This window comes from Felis catus, chromosome A3 (assembly GCF_018350175.1).
Source record: "Felis catus isolate Fca126 chromosome A3, F.catus_Fca126_mat1.0, whole genome shotgun sequence".
NCBI classification, from domain to species: domain Eukaryota; kingdom Metazoa; phylum Chordata; class Mammalia; order Carnivora; family Felidae; genus Felis; species Felis catus.
The window spans coordinates 55178796-55194464 of NC_058370.1; the positions used below are offsets into that span (position 1 = coordinate 55178796).

Genomic DNA, 15669 nt, shown 5'->3' on the forward strand with positions numbered 1-15669 from the left:
CCTTTCCTTCTTTGTTACTGTCCTCAAGGGAAATGAGAGGAGCCGTACCTTTTTGGGAAATGCCTAAATCCCGTGGCCCTTCTCGGATGAGAAGTGACCCTTTTATATTTTGCTCGCAGAGTTTAAGTCTGCCTTCCCCGTATTGGCGGTTTCTGAGATGTTTCCGATCCAACAAATATGTCCCGTTCAGTGCCCTCGAGCCCCTGCCCCGGCTCGCCTGGGCGCAGGCCTGGTGTCGGGAGCGCCCGCTGGCTGGGAGCGCTCCGGCTTCCCGCCTGCCAACGCCGTCATCTCCCGCAGAAGGAAGAGTACCACACACACCTGGCGCTCCTCTACCTGGACGAGGTGCTGCAGCAGAGGCCCGGCGCCAACAGCAAGGGTGCGGAAGCGACGGAGACTCAGGCGAAGCTGCGACACCTGCTCCAGAAGTCTGACTTGTACCGAGTCCACTTCCTGATAGGTGAGCAGCATCCCGCCAGCCTCTCCTTGACCTGCTCACCTTGGCAGGCGCGGATGAAGGCTCTGCCATAGCTCCTCGTTTTGATGGGGCGATTCCTTGGGCCTCTTCTGGCCCAAAGTCAGCCGTCTTGGAGGGTGGGGCGAAGCCTCTCAGGCCTCCACCTTCTAGAAAGGGACGTTGGCCCTTTAGCCAGGGACACAAAGCTGCCGGTGGCGGGGAGGGGCGGGGGTTGGAAGGCCGCTTATCTGTCGAGCCTACCTTCGCTAGACTGCCTTATTCCTCTTCGGCCCGCTTGATTCTCAGTTCCTTCTGATGGCACCAGCGTTTGGGCGAGGCTGTACCAGCTAGCACCGCCCCCAGCAGCCCACTCAGATTTCTCGAGGCTCCAAACCGTGAGCTCTAAGCCACAGGTGTCTTGGATGGGAGCCTGGTTTTCGTTTCCTTGGGGTGCAGAGCCCACGGTTTTTGTGTTGCATAAAGTGCCACAAAGCAGCATAGTGCTTGCACCTGGTAGAATGAACTAGATTCTCGATGTGCTTGACATAGTAGAGTTTTCAGATTGGTCCTTACTGGGATTAGTAATGTATTTCTCCTTAAACGTGCAGTGTTTTTTGACCATAACTATAGTTGATTCTCATTATTCGCTGTAGTTACGTTCTATAAAGTCTCCACAGACATTAAATTACTGAATCCTGAACAGTGCTATCCAGGAAATACAGGGTCAGCTTCCTGCAAACCTCTGCTCACATTTTTGTCAACTGATCAGTACATAACCTTGTTTTATGAGTGCTTCTGTTTAAAGACACCTCATTTAATAGGTATTGTTGACTCATTAACATTGAACTCAAGGCCAACAGAACTCTAGCTCAGGCTTGAACGAAGCTCATTGAATACACACATTTTCTCTGGAAGGCACGTCACAGCCCTCCTGTGCTTGGAAACGGTAGGCCCCACTTGGGCACTGTGCTTGGGGCCCATTCTAAATGGCAAAATTACCAACAAAAAGCACAAAAACGCAAAAATCGTGGCCCTGCATACACCATGGAGAGGACCGTTTACTGAATGAGGGCTTCAACAATAAGGCAGAGCATCACCTTAAGGGCCCTCGGTTGGGAATATGCGTGTCAGGTGGCTCGAATTTTGTGCCGCCCTGTGCATGTCCGCAAATGAGTGTAGAAGCACCACAACTGCTGACTTTGGGGTTACAGATAAATTTTGGTGAGTAGGCAAATTCACGAATACAGAATCTGAATAATGAGGACTGACTGTATACACCAGGCCCAGGTCAGAATGCTTAGCGTGCGTTAGGACGCTCTCCACAACGACCCTCTGAAATAAGTCCTATTTTTAAAAATTATTTTTACTATTGTTTTTACAGGGGTGTCAAAGCTTAGAGAAGTTACCCAACTTGCCTCCGGTCACACAGCTCACGGACAGTAGGTCCAGAGCGTGGACCGGGGTGGTTGCCACCTCACATGAACCACAGAAACTCGTTGTGGCCTGTGTTTGCACCGGGGCTGACCTTCGGCCGTGATGCTCGCCAGCCACCCTGGTCCCTCATGGCCGCTGTCCGTGCTTTTTGGGCGGTGCCCATGCTGTATGGTTGTTAAACAGTTTTACTGTCACCCCTGACGTCCGTCATGCTTCATGCTTTACAAGTCTCTTCGTGCAAATCTCACGCTAGTCATGGGTTTGTTGATCAGGTTCTCGGTCAGCTAACGTTTGTGAGCATGTGTAGAGTATCAGACGCTGCACCGAGGATATAAAGGTGGATGTCACTCGGTTCTGGCCTTCAGTTTAATGAGCATGCACATAGCGGCCGATAGCAGCTCTGCGTGGGGTGGAGGGGAGGGAGCACGGAGAAGGCGCTGTTTGAGCAGTCACAGAGATAAGTCAGGGCTTGCAGATAAGACTGGGGAGCTTGCAGGAAAGGGGGTGTCCGCCAGGGCACTGTGGAAGAACACTGGAAGCTGAGAGACTCACTCTTTGCCCTCGTTGGGTGACTTCGGCGGCGTCAGCCTGGGCACGTTGTAGTAGCATTTCTTGTGCAGCCTGCCCGCCCGGGGTGGCCGAGAATCAAATACAAACGGGATGATAGATGTGGAAAGTGCAGTCACTGCCGTGGTCTTTTCTCAACCAATCTGCGCCTCTCCCGTGCCTTACATGTGGTTGCCACTTAGCAATTATTTGGTGACCTTTCCTTGTGAGGATGACAAGGATACACGTTGCAGCTTCTGTGTTTAGTGCTGTAGGTGACACATGTTGTGGAACCAGCCGTTTGCTGCAGGTGTCTGCCGTGTGCCTCAGGCCAGAGTGTGGCCACGCTCCTAAGTCCGAATGCCCAGAATTCCAGTATTAATGTTGGCCTCTGAAATAGGAGCTGTCCCTCGAACATCCTACTACAGTAGGAAGAGATCTGACGTTACCTTCCTCGGTTGCCGAGGGAGTGGAAAACAAGGGGCCTCTACCAGTGAGACACAGCCCGCTGCGGGCAAGGCCTCGGTCAGAACTTTCTGTGGTGGTGTCGTGTTGCTCATAGCCTGGCACCTTAAATTGCAGGAGACACAACAGCTTTAGAGTAATGTCGATATGGATGGTTAACAAGAGGGACCCATACTCCTTTCTGTGAACTATATTTTCAGTTGGAAGAAAGGGGCTCGCCACACGTTTTTGGCAGGGCGGGGTTCTTGTCGGAACGTAAGTCAGCGTAGTGCCTTTCCACTGTGGTCGAAGATCCCGTACTGGGAAAATGGGAACAGTGCTGGATTAATTAGAAGCCTGAAGCCGTGATACTCCCGTTTGACCAGGGCCCGCTGAGATGACAGGTCATTTGTTTCCTTCAGCCGCTAAGCATTATGAAAAATAACGTATTCTGCCGTTAGGCTCTACCTATAAGTAGGGTCCGGCCTCCCCTTCGGGGACACCAGATCTGCAGCACAGAGGTACAGGCAGGCCTCGTGTGAACCGTCTAGGTGGCCGGCTCCCCTTTACCCCTTCTTAGGCTGAGAGCCCCCGGGGGTTGGGGGCAAGCCGGGGCTGGCTCTAACCGCTGGCTGCTGCCGCACAGATAGAGTCCGGGGCGCCGACCTCCCCATGGAGAGCGCCATCCTGCACGGCAAGCTGGAGGAGCACGAGGAGGCCCTGCGCATCCTGGTGCACGAGCTGCAGGACTTCTCAGCGGCTGAGGACTACTGCCTGTGGCGCTCCGAGGGCAGAGACCCGCCGTACCGGCAGCGGCTCTTCCACACGCTGCTGGCCATGTATCTCCAGCCCGGCCCCTCCGTGCCCGAGCTGGCCGTGGCCGCCACGGACCTCCTGAACCACCACGCAGCCGAGTTCGACGCCGCCCACGTCCTGCAGCTGCTGCCGGGCACCTGGTCGGTGCAGCTCCTGCGCCCGTTCCTGACCGGGGCCGTCAGGGACAGCGTGCACGCCCGGAGGACCACTCAGGTGGCCCTCGGCCTGGCCAAGTCCGAAAACCTGATCTACAAGTACGACAAGGTGAGAGCCGGGCTTCAGAGAAACGCCCACAAGTGGAATAGCGGACTGTGTGGGAATTCTGCTTTTGCACTCTTGAGGAAGCTCTGTACCGTTTTCCAGAGCGGCTGCAAGAGTTTGCATTCCCACCAGCAGGACACATCTTCCTGTCATGGCCCGAATCCCGTCCTGGGAGCCCCACCCTCATGACCTCACCCAACCTCTGTCACCTCCCAAAGGCCCCCAGTACATCACTTTGAAAATTAGAACTTCTGCATAGGAAGGGGCTGGGAGTGGGGGATACAAATGTTCCGTCCCGACAGTCCCCAGTTTATATCCCTTTCCGGAGACTTCTCTCTTGTGAGACCCACACTCTATGCAGCCGGCAGGGGGATCTTTCCAGAGCAGGAACCCGATGTGTTCCTCCCCCGTGGAAGCCTTCGTGAGTCCCCAGTAGAAGAATTGAGGCCTGGAGGGTTCCATCTCCTCTCCTTTGGTCTGGCCCTTTCCGTCTATTGCTGCTTCCCAGGACGTGTGGAATCTCCCAGATGTGATAGGTTGCTTCACACATACAGGCTTCGTACCTGCGGTGCTCCCTGAGATGGTCCTAACCTTTCCTTTTATGCCTGGTGAACGCCTACTCAAAACCCAGCCTCGGTATTTTTTCCTTTGTGAAACCTTCATATCCCTTCAAGCAGATAACTCCCCTCCTTCGCCCACCACACATTCCGGCATGCATTCATAATTGTCTCCCTTCACCATTAGACTCTGGGTTCTTTGAGGGCACAGAACTTCATCTGTGTATCTCAGTATCCCTAGAGCCAAGCCTGGCATCTCAAAAGTGTTTAATAAGTGTTTGTTGAGTGACTGATGAAACTAATAAGTACAGGGTGAATTCACTGAATTGGTAATTGGTCCTGCCGGTAGGCAGAGTTGCCTGGGTTGACACCAGTGAATGGTGCAAAAAGGCTTTTTACCTCGCAGAACTGGGGGGGTTACAGCCCGGTTTTGTTCGCTGCCTTTAAAAAAATGAAATTATGTTTTCTAGGACCAGGCAGGAGTGTGCCATGAATGAACCATATGGCTTTGATGGAGTCCCTTATTTGTGCCTTACATTCCCTGTTTGCAAATGAGAGGGCCAAGGAATTGGAGGATTTACACAGCTTTATTCAGCTCTAACATGACATGACTTTCCAACAGGCGTTGGCTCAAACACAGAGCTCAGAGAACGTTTGAGAGAGGGCCTGTTTAGAAATGCCCGTGGCCGGCGAGCAGCAGTTACTTTTATAAAATAAGAAAGCAGTTTTGTAGCATTTTTTTTTTTTTATCTCTCCGGTTCCTAGGGACGTTTTTGTTTATTTTCACCTCTACTATTCTGGTGTGTGTGGTTTTTTTTTTTAATGTTTATGATTTTTGAGGCGGGTGGCAGAGGATCTAAAGCAGGCTTTGCACTGCCAGCACCGAGCCCAATATGGGGCTCAAACTCGCAAACTGTGAGATCGTGATCTGAGCCGAAGTCAGATGCTTAACCGACTGAGCCACCCAGGTGCCCCTCCTCTAATACTCTGTTCAAAGAAATGGACGTTAAAGCAGTCCTCATGAGTAGCAATCATCCATGGGGTAACGCACGTCCACTCTGAAAAACTGGTATAACTCTAGCTGACAGTGTCCTCGGTCTTTTTTTTGCAGATGAAGTTGAAAGGAAGCTCAGTTCGGCTTTCGGACAAAAAGCTCTGCCAGATGTGCCAAAATCCCTTTCGTGAGCCCGTGTTTGTTAGGTATCCAAATGGTGGTCTCGTCCACACCCACTGTGCTGCCGGCAGACACACGAACCCCAGCCCCCCCGGCCCTGGCGCACGGACTTGAGGAGGCCCACCCGAGGGCGTGAGAAGGACCCTGAGCTCTTTACCAAGCCTGCTGGGTGCAGAGAGCAGAAGCCGCTGCACTTGTGCCAGCCAGGACGAAGGGGTGACATCTGGGTGCTGGGGAGACGTCGGTCAACGTGAAACAGGGGCTCTTCACTGCTGACCACTCTACATTGAATGTAAATGGAAAATCCCACAAACAGAGACATGTTAGGGTTCGCCCGTCCCGGTACTTTGTAATCCAAAACGAATGCCTACTTTGAAAGAAAACTGAGCCTTCTCTCTGCAGTGTGGACATCCTGGATTCCCCCACTCCGGTGCCCTAGTCTCCAGATGTGCATTTGCACTGGGAACGTGCTCCAGGGTGGCACAGGGATGAAAAGCTCGCTCGGCAGGGTGAGGAGCCGCACGGTTGCGAGCAGGGGCTGGGGCGGAGGGGGGCTGTCTGTTTCCAGGATTACCTCGTGGGCTCCGCCTTTGCCCTTAGCTGACCTTGGGGAAATCTTTTTGTTCTTCCTACTTCCCGTGTGACTCTCAACCCCTAAAGGATTCTGCCTTGTTTACCCGAGCACCCCCTTTCGGGGGAATTTGTACGCTTCTGGCTGCCTCGCCAGTGAGGACCTGTCGGAAAACGGTGTAGCCCCAAGAGAGAAGCCGCTCGCCCCATCTGTAAGAGGACAGTGGACGGGAGACCTGTGGCAGGTGAGGGCCCGGGTTTCGGTCCCTGTACTGTCACAACACCTGCCAATTTGAAACTCCGCAATTGACATGTTTGACTAAAAAGTTTTATTTGAAGTTCTGTCATCTCTGCAGTTTTTCTCTTGTTTAGAAATTCATCCGTCATATCCGTTAGGGACATTTTTTTTTTTTTCCTTGTTAAAATGTACCTCCTACTGAACACTCGGGAAATTAAAAGGGAAACGTTACGAGCACAAGCCGAGCAGAATTTCAGGAGAGGCCGGTTTTAACCTCACACCCTCAGCAGGACGGGCAGCGGTGACAGCTGCCTTCGCCCGTGACCGAGATGTCTATCATCTTTCCTGCCGGGTGCTTCTGCACACCCCGATGAGGAAGTCCAGTCAGGCTGCCTTACCTCCCAGCACTTTACACGCCTGCTCTGAGGTTTCCTGAACTCACAGGAGGAGTCCCTCTTGTTCACCACAGACTGAGTCATTTTGTGTCTCCGCCTAACGTCGTGGAGGAGCCGAAGCCGTCCCTCCTTCGCTGCCCTGTTTTGAATTTCATCGTTGGGATTAATGATTCTATTAAGAACTAACACTAGACACTTGTACCCCCTGCTGTAGCGTTAGGGAAACAAGCATTAGCTCGTGTGTCACAGGAGAGGACCCTGGAACAGAGCCTCTCTCCGTCGGCCCGGGCCTCACAGAGCGGGGGTGAAGCGCTCCTTGTCCGTTGTCTGAACAGTGCTCTCCTGTACTAATAATGGTCAGTATTCTTCGTCCTTCTGTGATTCCGAGTGGCCCAAGAAAGCAAAGGCGCCTCCGCGTTCTTCCTGTGTCTCCGTCTAAAGAATAAATGAAGAAACTCTTGCAACTCAGCCACACACTGCGTACGTGGGGATGAAGCCCAAGTCCGGTCATGAGTTTGACAGCTCGACCCTGTGGATGACTGTTCCGGGATGGTCATATATACTGTGCACGTTATGGTTACAACTCACGAGCTCGTGTTTATTCCTCCAAGAACAAGCCCCTAGCACGTACCGTGTCACGCTTCCGAAAGCGCTGTTTCGCTGGACACGACGTGGGTAAAATCTTGAGAGCACCTTGTGATTGCTCATTCCTAACTTGGGGGCACTAGTCTCCGCTCTCTCCGAACACTGGTCGGTTTTTTTTTGAAACGTTTCTCGTCCTTTAGAATGACGGGGATTAAAGCTGAGTGGCCTCCTGTGTTCAGAACCGTACCTCGTTCTCCTCTTTCTCTGACGTCCACGGGCCCTTTTTTGCAAATCAGATTTTTAAAAGACATAGTTCTCTCTAAAGGCCTGCTGTTTTGTGACTGTGCCATTGAGTGGAACAATTAGAACATTGCTCAGCCCTTTTCTCCCCTCATTAGGTTCCGTGTAACCATTCTAGTTAAAACAGCATGAGCCGAACCCAGTTGGCATTAATATTCGAGGGGCAATACTGTTAGATTTTATGAACTGTTTCTCTGCTGTTGCCCCGCAGGTGTTCATATGGGCATGTCCTGTAGGGTGTGGAGCATTGGGCCTGAGCTCAGAGCAGGATGCCTCCTGCCCATGACCTTGGTGAGTGCAGAGCAGCTCAGGAGGCCGTGGGGTCACACCATCAAACCCATGCCCGTCGCACAATGAGGGTAGCCCTTGCTTTTCGCTTGTTCTCCTACGGAAACTTTTGTCCTTGCAACTTTATCCTTCACCCCTGGTCGGGTCCCAAATACACAAGATGTACAGATGTAAACTTGTTGATTTTATTAAAATTCTTTTAATTCTTTGTTCTTTCTGTAATTTTTTTTTTTTTTTTTAATAAAAATGATCTCGGTGAAGTGGTGCTTTCCACTTGGTGCAATACCTAGTCCAAGGAGTTCCGGAACTTACTCATCCGTACCTCGTGGCTCCTACCTGCGCCTGCAGAGAACTTACATTGGCCACCTCTGAAATTCTTTGTTATCACGTTACTAAATTTTATAATTTTTGAAATGTTTTTTAAGTGTATTTATTTTGAGAGAGAGAGAGTGCACGAGGGTGGAGCAGAGACAGAGGGAGAGAGAATGCCAAGCAGGCTCCCCACTGTCATCACAAAGCCCCAAGCGGGGCTCAAACCCACAAACCACAAGATCATGAGCTGAGCCAAAGTCAGTCGCTTAACTGACTGAGCCACCCACGCTCCCCGTTACCACTTTACTGAGTTTTAAATGGTCCTCTTCTGTATTTATCTCCTGCATATTCTCAAGGTGCTCCTTGACATCTGTTACCTTTAGATCAATCATACCCTGAGGAATTTAGCCAAGGAGACTTCTGGCAACTTCCCACATACTTCACCTTTCAGCCAAATGCCCTTTAAGTAGACCTGTTGCCAGTGGATTTCTAACTCTGAACATATTCAAGGAGTAGAACTTTTTTGTTTGTCTCACCTTTAAAATTTTACTTCATCCTTGTTCATAGCAAGTCTTCGAGAAACCCTGTCAAATGAATTTCACAGCATATTCCCATATTTCTTCTTTTTTTCTTTAATGTTTATTTACTTATTTTGAGAGAGAGAGCACAAGCAGGGGAGGGGCAGAGAGAGAATCCCAAGCAGGCTCCACACTCAGCGCAGGGCTTAACACTAGGCTTGATCCCACAACCGCGATATCATGACCTGAGTTCAAATCAAGAGTCAGACGCTTAACTAAGCCACGTAGGCGCCCCTGCCGTGTTTCCTTTTTCATTATAGGTGCTGTGTGAGCCCTGAGGAGAGGCTGTGTTAACACAGCTGATCGTCCCTGAGTGCTCTAACCCTGTACCGCATGGCATTCCGGCTGGTAAATTCCAAGTACGTGTGGGTGACAGTAGAGGTGAGGTGTCAAATCATCCGCATCTCAGGCTGAAGACACTGAGGCACAGGTTGGTGGGATGATCTTCTTGGGAGGACAAGTCCAGCCAGCTAGAGTTCAAGTCTCTGCCGGCAGAGATCCCCGCCTGGTGCTTCTCAAGCCACGAGAACCCGCAACCTAGCCAGCCTTGACTGTAGTATTCACACAGTGATGTCACTGCTTTCAGAAAGTCATAAAGCATAAGAAAGATCCTTTTCTTATTTCTGTATTATTGGTATCCTGTGGCTCAGCGTATTAAAGAGTAGAGGGGAGCATGCTTAGGCTTACAAACCTGCCTGGAAAGGGAGAAGTGGTAGGTTCCCACTGCCTACAAGAACATCGCAAGGCCAAGTGGCTGAGAGAGAAAGCGTGAGTTGATGTCCTAAATGTGACTGTTGGTAGAGGCAAAGACTGGCGCCTGACTTCGTGAAATGGGCTGTGACTCGTGTTAGATTAATTAAATACCAACTACCACCCCCATTTGCTCCTGGCAGGTCTGTCAGCCTCAGCGTCTGAAAGGAAAATGTACGAGAAGCTAGACCATATGGACCAGAGGCCCTTTCACCTTCTCAAAAACACTAAATGGCTGGAGCATCATCTAAACGCTTGTTAGTACCTTGTTCGGTGATAAGCACAGGAATTAATGAAGCCTGCTTTTCGTTAGCTTGCACTGCAGCCAGGGAAGGGAAACAAATAGCTATAATTCAGTCTGCAGTCCGGAGCCGTAAATTAGCTAAATGAGACGTGTGGCAAGCTGGGGCTAGAAAGCAGCATATACAAGTCAACAGGCCAGGTGTGGTTCCGAAGGAAAATGTCACCACTGGACGCAGGGGAGCCTCGGTCTCGTCAGGCTCCGACACTCAGCTGTGGTCCTGGGCCAGTCACATCCCCTAGACCGTGATGGTGTCATCGGTAGACTGGAGTTGGAGCTGGGTGGCATCCGAGGACCCTTCGGGAAATCGGCAGCGGAGCAGGTACGGTCCAGCCTTTGAGCTGCCCCAGAGGCTGTGGGGTCTCAGGCTGTGCCGTTAACACAGGCTGTTCACCGTTAACAGTTCTCTTCCTCTAGTGAGCGTTTTCCATTTGTCTCACTTGACCCGCTTTTCAGTGGTGTCCCCAACGAAGCCGGGGAGGCAGGTCCCTAACCTCATCTCAACAGGCACGTGAGCAGTGACGATGCAGCCCATGGCACGGGTGGTGCCCGTCTGACTGACTCCTCCTGGCCTCTGCCTCTTCCACCCACACACGCGACTGCCCCCCCCCCCACCTCTGCCATCAACGTGGTATCAATCCCCACGTCTGTTCCTCAAGTGGTTTTCAATGCACACTGATTTACGGTCACCTGTTGACTTAAGCTTATAAATAAACCAGAATGCTAAACTTTTGCTTTTTTAGAGTTAGCTTTTCCCCAGTTGCTATACACGTCTAAAGGCATTTGATTTTTTTTTTTTTGCTTTCATTTAATTTATAAGAATGTATTCACTTTTTTAATGTGATAGTCAAACTCAATTTTCTATAAAAAAAAGGTTACCATGTTACTAAAATGGCTGTATGTAAATACATTTTCCATGTGCTTGTCATTTTTGCGTTTCTTTTTTTAAATTAAAAAAAATTTTTTTTTTTTTTTTAGAGAGAGTGAGAGCAGGGGAGAGGGCAGAGAGAGAATCTTAAGCAGGCTCCATGCTCATTGTGGAGCCCACCACGGGCTCGATCCCATGACCCTAGGATCATTATCTCAGCTGAAAGCAAGAGTCAGCTGCTCAACCAACTGAGCCACCCAGGCACCCCTCCTGGAATTTTTAGTTATAAAATTCACATAACATAGCGTTAACCGATTATGTTTCAGTGTACCCGTTCAGTGGCATTAAATACATTCACGATGCACGCACCATCCATCTCTACAACTCTTTGCTCTTCCTAGACTGAAACTCGGTCTCCATTAAACACTAACTCCCTGTCCTCCCTCCCCCTCCCTGGGAACCACCATTCTACTTCCCGTCTCTGTGAATTGGACAACCAGGGACCGTGTGTAAGTGGAATCACAGTATTTGTCCTTTTGTGGCTGGTTTATTGCGCTTCGCATAATGTCCTCAAAATTCCCCCATGTAGCATGTGTCACAGTTTCCTTCCTTTTTAAGGCTGAATAATCCTCAGCTTAATGGCTTTTAAGTCGTATATTTAGTTGTACGAAGTGTGCGTACATAGACCATTTGGTGATATGTATTTTATATAAAATTAGAATTGCTATATAAAATAACAATTTTATACATTCTTATCCACATCTAAGATACAACCCTGTACCAATCATCTAAAAGTCACCCACTTATTGTCCTGATCTCTTCCATTGGGTTCAGAGAGACCCACAAACAGCTCACAAATGGCCATATGTGGGATCCTTTGAAAATGGGTTCAGAATCAACACAGATCTTGGTCAAGGAACGACGCAGCTTTCCCCAGCGTGAGGTGACACTGTTCACTTGCAAGAATCTACGTAAAGCTTGATTCAGAACCAAGGCCCAGACTAGCTTATGTGACAAAGTGGCCAAAGCCAGAGCAGCTGTCCTACAAGCCAGAGCCTATGATGAGCAGACCGGCAGAGGGCAAGGGGGCTTCCCTAGCAGGCCTCCTATCGAAGGTGTGCTCGTTTTCCATGATTTTTCCAAGCTCTCTTTACACAAACCTCTGGAACGTCTTCTGGGGAGGGAAGGAGGTATGCCTGCCCCCAGATTCCTGGTCATGCCCCTTAGGCTGTTGTTCAAATATGGCTCCCCTTCCTGCTTCAAGTAGGTCCCAGGAGTGTGGAGCCTGAACTTAAACTCAGGGTAGGAAGGAAGGGGGGCACTCTCCTCCTCACTTTCCTGGGAGAGCAAGAAAGCGACAGCATACGGGTGTAGACAGCATGCGGTGTGTAGTACGCGTCGGGGCCTGGGATGGTGAGAGCTGTATTCCCTGCTTCTTCCAAACACACGCACCCCGGGGAACTGCCGCGGCAAATGGGAACCAGCCTGTTTCCGTTGGTCAAGGCTCCGGCTGCCGTGAGGAGGCTTGGGGCTGGGGACTTTTGTTTTCCCTTCTCAATTCATGATTCCGTCATTCATAACACTCAATCATTCACTCGTCCCCCAAGCGCATGTTGGAAGATCGCTCTGTGCCAGGCATTGTGCTAAGCGCTGTGGATAAAACAGCGAAACAGACACATCCGGTCTCAGCCCTGCCGGAGCTCACCGTGGAGATCATTACGACCCAGTGGGACGAATGCCAAGAGGAGGCAGTGCAGGTCCGCGGCACAGACGAGGAGCCCTCGGTAGGAAAGGCAGCGCTCTGGGGAGAGGGAAGAGCAGAGCCAAGCCTGGAGGTGGGGAGGATGATTGCCCCTTAAAAATAGAGACTCAGTTTGCAGCCCGGGGAGAAGGCAGCGGGTGATGCCAGATGAGGCTGGGGGCTGAGGCTTCATCCCATTTCTCAGCAGAAGCAAAAACACAAGTGACTGTGCTGTGGGAAGACCAACTGTCCAACCACCACCAACTCTTAATCTTCACATAGTTCCTAGTGATGGGGAAGGGACTCCACCAAAAAGACAACACAAATTGTTTTAGCCAGTTTATTTGGAGAATCCTTCATTTTAAAATGTAGTGTATTGGGGCTACTGGGTGGCTCAGCGGGTTGTGCGTCCGACTTCGGCTCAGGTCATGATCTCACGGTTTGTGAGTTCAAGCCCTGCATCGGGCTGTCCACTGTCATCGCAGAGCCCGCTTCAGATCCTCTGCCTCCCCCGCCCTTTGCTCTTCCCCCTCTCACGCATGCATATGCTCTCGCTCTCAAAAATAAACGTTAAAAAAATAAAATAAAATATACTCTATGAACAGAAGATTTGAGGTATGGTAAAGCCGGCAGACCAGGAGATGATTGCTATTGAAAAGATAGTTTGGGGGGCGCCTGGGTGGCTCAGCTGGTGAAGCAACCGACTTCGGCTCAGGTCACGATCTCTCAGTCTGTGAGTTCGAGCCCACGTCGGGCTCTGTGCTGACAGCTCAGAGCCAGGAGCCTGCTTCGGATTCTGTGTGTGTCTCTCTCTCTGTGCCCCTCCCCAACTTGTGCTCTGTCTCTCTCTCAAAAATAAACAAACATTAAAAAAATTTTTAAAAACAAAAAAGAAAGAAAAGATAGTTTTGATACTCAGGTCCCGGGAAGAGGGGCTATGCCACACCATAGGGGTCACACGAGGAATCACCAGCGTTGGTCAGGATGTACAAGGAGTGCGTGGGTGGGTATTGTGGGCACTAAAGAGTCTTTATTGTGGTTGCCAGGGAAGGAATGGGTCAGGCAGGGGAAACAGGCTTAGGGTCGGGTAGTTTGGATTTCAGCAGGCTCGGGGGTATAGAGGCTGGATGTCTGGTCCCAGGTGCTGGGCTGATCAGGGCAGGGGGACAGTGGTCCAGAGCATGAGAGCCCGAGAGGAGGTGGTGGGTGTGGGCTCTGAATTGGTGATTTGTATCTAAGAGATGCACTGGTAGGCGAGCAGTATACTCCCTCTGGGAATTAACTAGCCCTGAAAGTGGCATCCTCTCCACGGGCAGCAAAGCATCAGAAGACAGAAAATAAGAGATGAGCTTAATACTGCCTTTTGTTTAGGCCACCAGGGGAAGCCACAACTGTATTCTACTCTGCCTCTCAGTTCAGAGAATTGAACTTAAACACTTAATATGCTTCTAACAGCAGGGTAAAAAAGGTTGTCTTAGAGATATAAAGGTGAGAAACGGAAAACAGAAGGGTCTGGAAACGCTTCCTAGGCCCGGCCCACCAGCCAGCCAGACTTCTGCTGTGTTCAAAGGGTGTCTCGAGTCTGGCTGACTCAAGCTGGCCTGAGATTGCCACAAATAATCCTGTCAGCCCAAATTGGTTTCTGGAGAGGTGTAATATCTTTTTTTTTTTTTTTTAATGTTTATTTTTGACAGAGAAACAGAGCATGAGTGGGGGAGGGGCAGAGAGAGAGAGGGAGACACAGACTCCGAAGCAGGCTCCAGGCTCTGAGCTGTCAGCACAGAGTCTGACGTGGGGCTGGAACTCACGGACCTGAGATCATGACCTGAGCCGAAGTCGGATGCTCAACCGACTGAGCCACCCAGGCACCCCGGAGAGGTGTAATATCTTTAACAGTTATTTCTGTGACACTTTTCCATATGTAATTAGTGAATATGTATTCATTGGCCTTAGCCTTTGCAAAAGTGCAGAGCTCTTGAATAATGCCTCCTTGGTCAAAATGGCTGCGTGTTTTCTCTCCCAGAAACCTTGATGCCCCAATTCATAACCCAAGTGAGGCCCAAAGGAGCCTCTGCCCAGCTTGTTGGCTGAGGGGCCATTGGTGGTTAATGGGAAGTGCTTTATGACCTGCCCATGCAGTTTCTCAAGTTGTTGGCAATTCTTAAGTACATCTGGTGAGAGAGTAAATTGCCATAGACTTTCTAAAAAAAAAAAATTATTATTGCCCGAAAAGCCACGAGTTCCACTTTTCGAGTTTATTTTAAGAAAACAGTCAGTGGCTTGGTGGAGAAATTTATGCCAAGGATGTTCATTACGGCATTTTTTTTTAAATGGTTATTTTTTTTTTCAACTTTTTTTATTTTTATTTTTGGGACAGAGAGAGACAGAGCATGAACGGGGGAGGGGCAGAGAGAGAGGGAGACACAGAATCGGAAACAGGCTCCAGGCTCTGAGCCATCAGCCCAGAGCCTGACGCGGGGCTCGAACTCACGGACCGCGAGATCGTGACCTGGCTGAAGTCAGACGCTTAACCGACTGCGCCACCCAGGCGCCCCATAGCATTTTTAAAAAATAATGAAAAATAGAAAAAAATTATGCAAAAAACAGGGAGTACTTCAGGTAATTAGCTTATGGTGCATCCACACAATGGAAGATCTCCAGCCATTAGAAAGCACTTCAAAAAACCCACAAAAACAAAAACAAAATTTTAAAAACCAAAAATACTAGGCTACAGACTTTTAGTGTGGTATATAGCATGATCTGAGCTTTGCAAAAGAAAATATAACTTTTTATATTTATCACATATGAATACAATTGTGTTTTTTTATTACAAAAGATTAGAACATGTTTAATTTTCTTTGTGCTGGGGTAAAAAAATTCAATTACTGTTTTCATCTCTACAAGCAGCAAATTATAACTGAAATAAAAAACCTATCATTGAGATTTTTTTAAAGTTTATTTTTGTAAGAGAGAGAGACAGAGCACTAGTAAGGGAGGGGCAGGGAGAGAGAAGGAGAGAGAGACACAATCTGAAGCAGACTCCAGGCTCTGAGC

At 49.8% G+C, this 15669-nt stretch overlaps 1 protein-coding gene across 3 annotated transcripts in view; it reads left to right on the forward strand.

The window, feature by feature from the left end:
- Nucleotides 1–8273, forward strand: part of TGFBRAP1 (transforming growth factor beta receptor associated protein 1) — a 68734-nt gene extending 60461 nt beyond the window's left edge. For all 3 annotated transcript variants that reach the window (XM_045053986.1, XM_003983878.6, XM_023251547.2), the window contains exons 10-12: nucleotides 301–460; nucleotides 3528–3961; nucleotides 5627–8273. In XM_045053986.1, the coding sequence (XP_044909921.1) occupies nucleotides 301–460; nucleotides 3528–3961; nucleotides 5627–5803 (771 nt within the window). In that variant the 3' untranslated portion in view covers nucleotides 5804–8273. The remainder of the gene's footprint in view (nucleotides 1–300; nucleotides 461–3527; nucleotides 3962–5626) is intronic.
- The last annotated feature ends 7396 nt before the right edge of the window (nucleotides 8274–15669 follow it).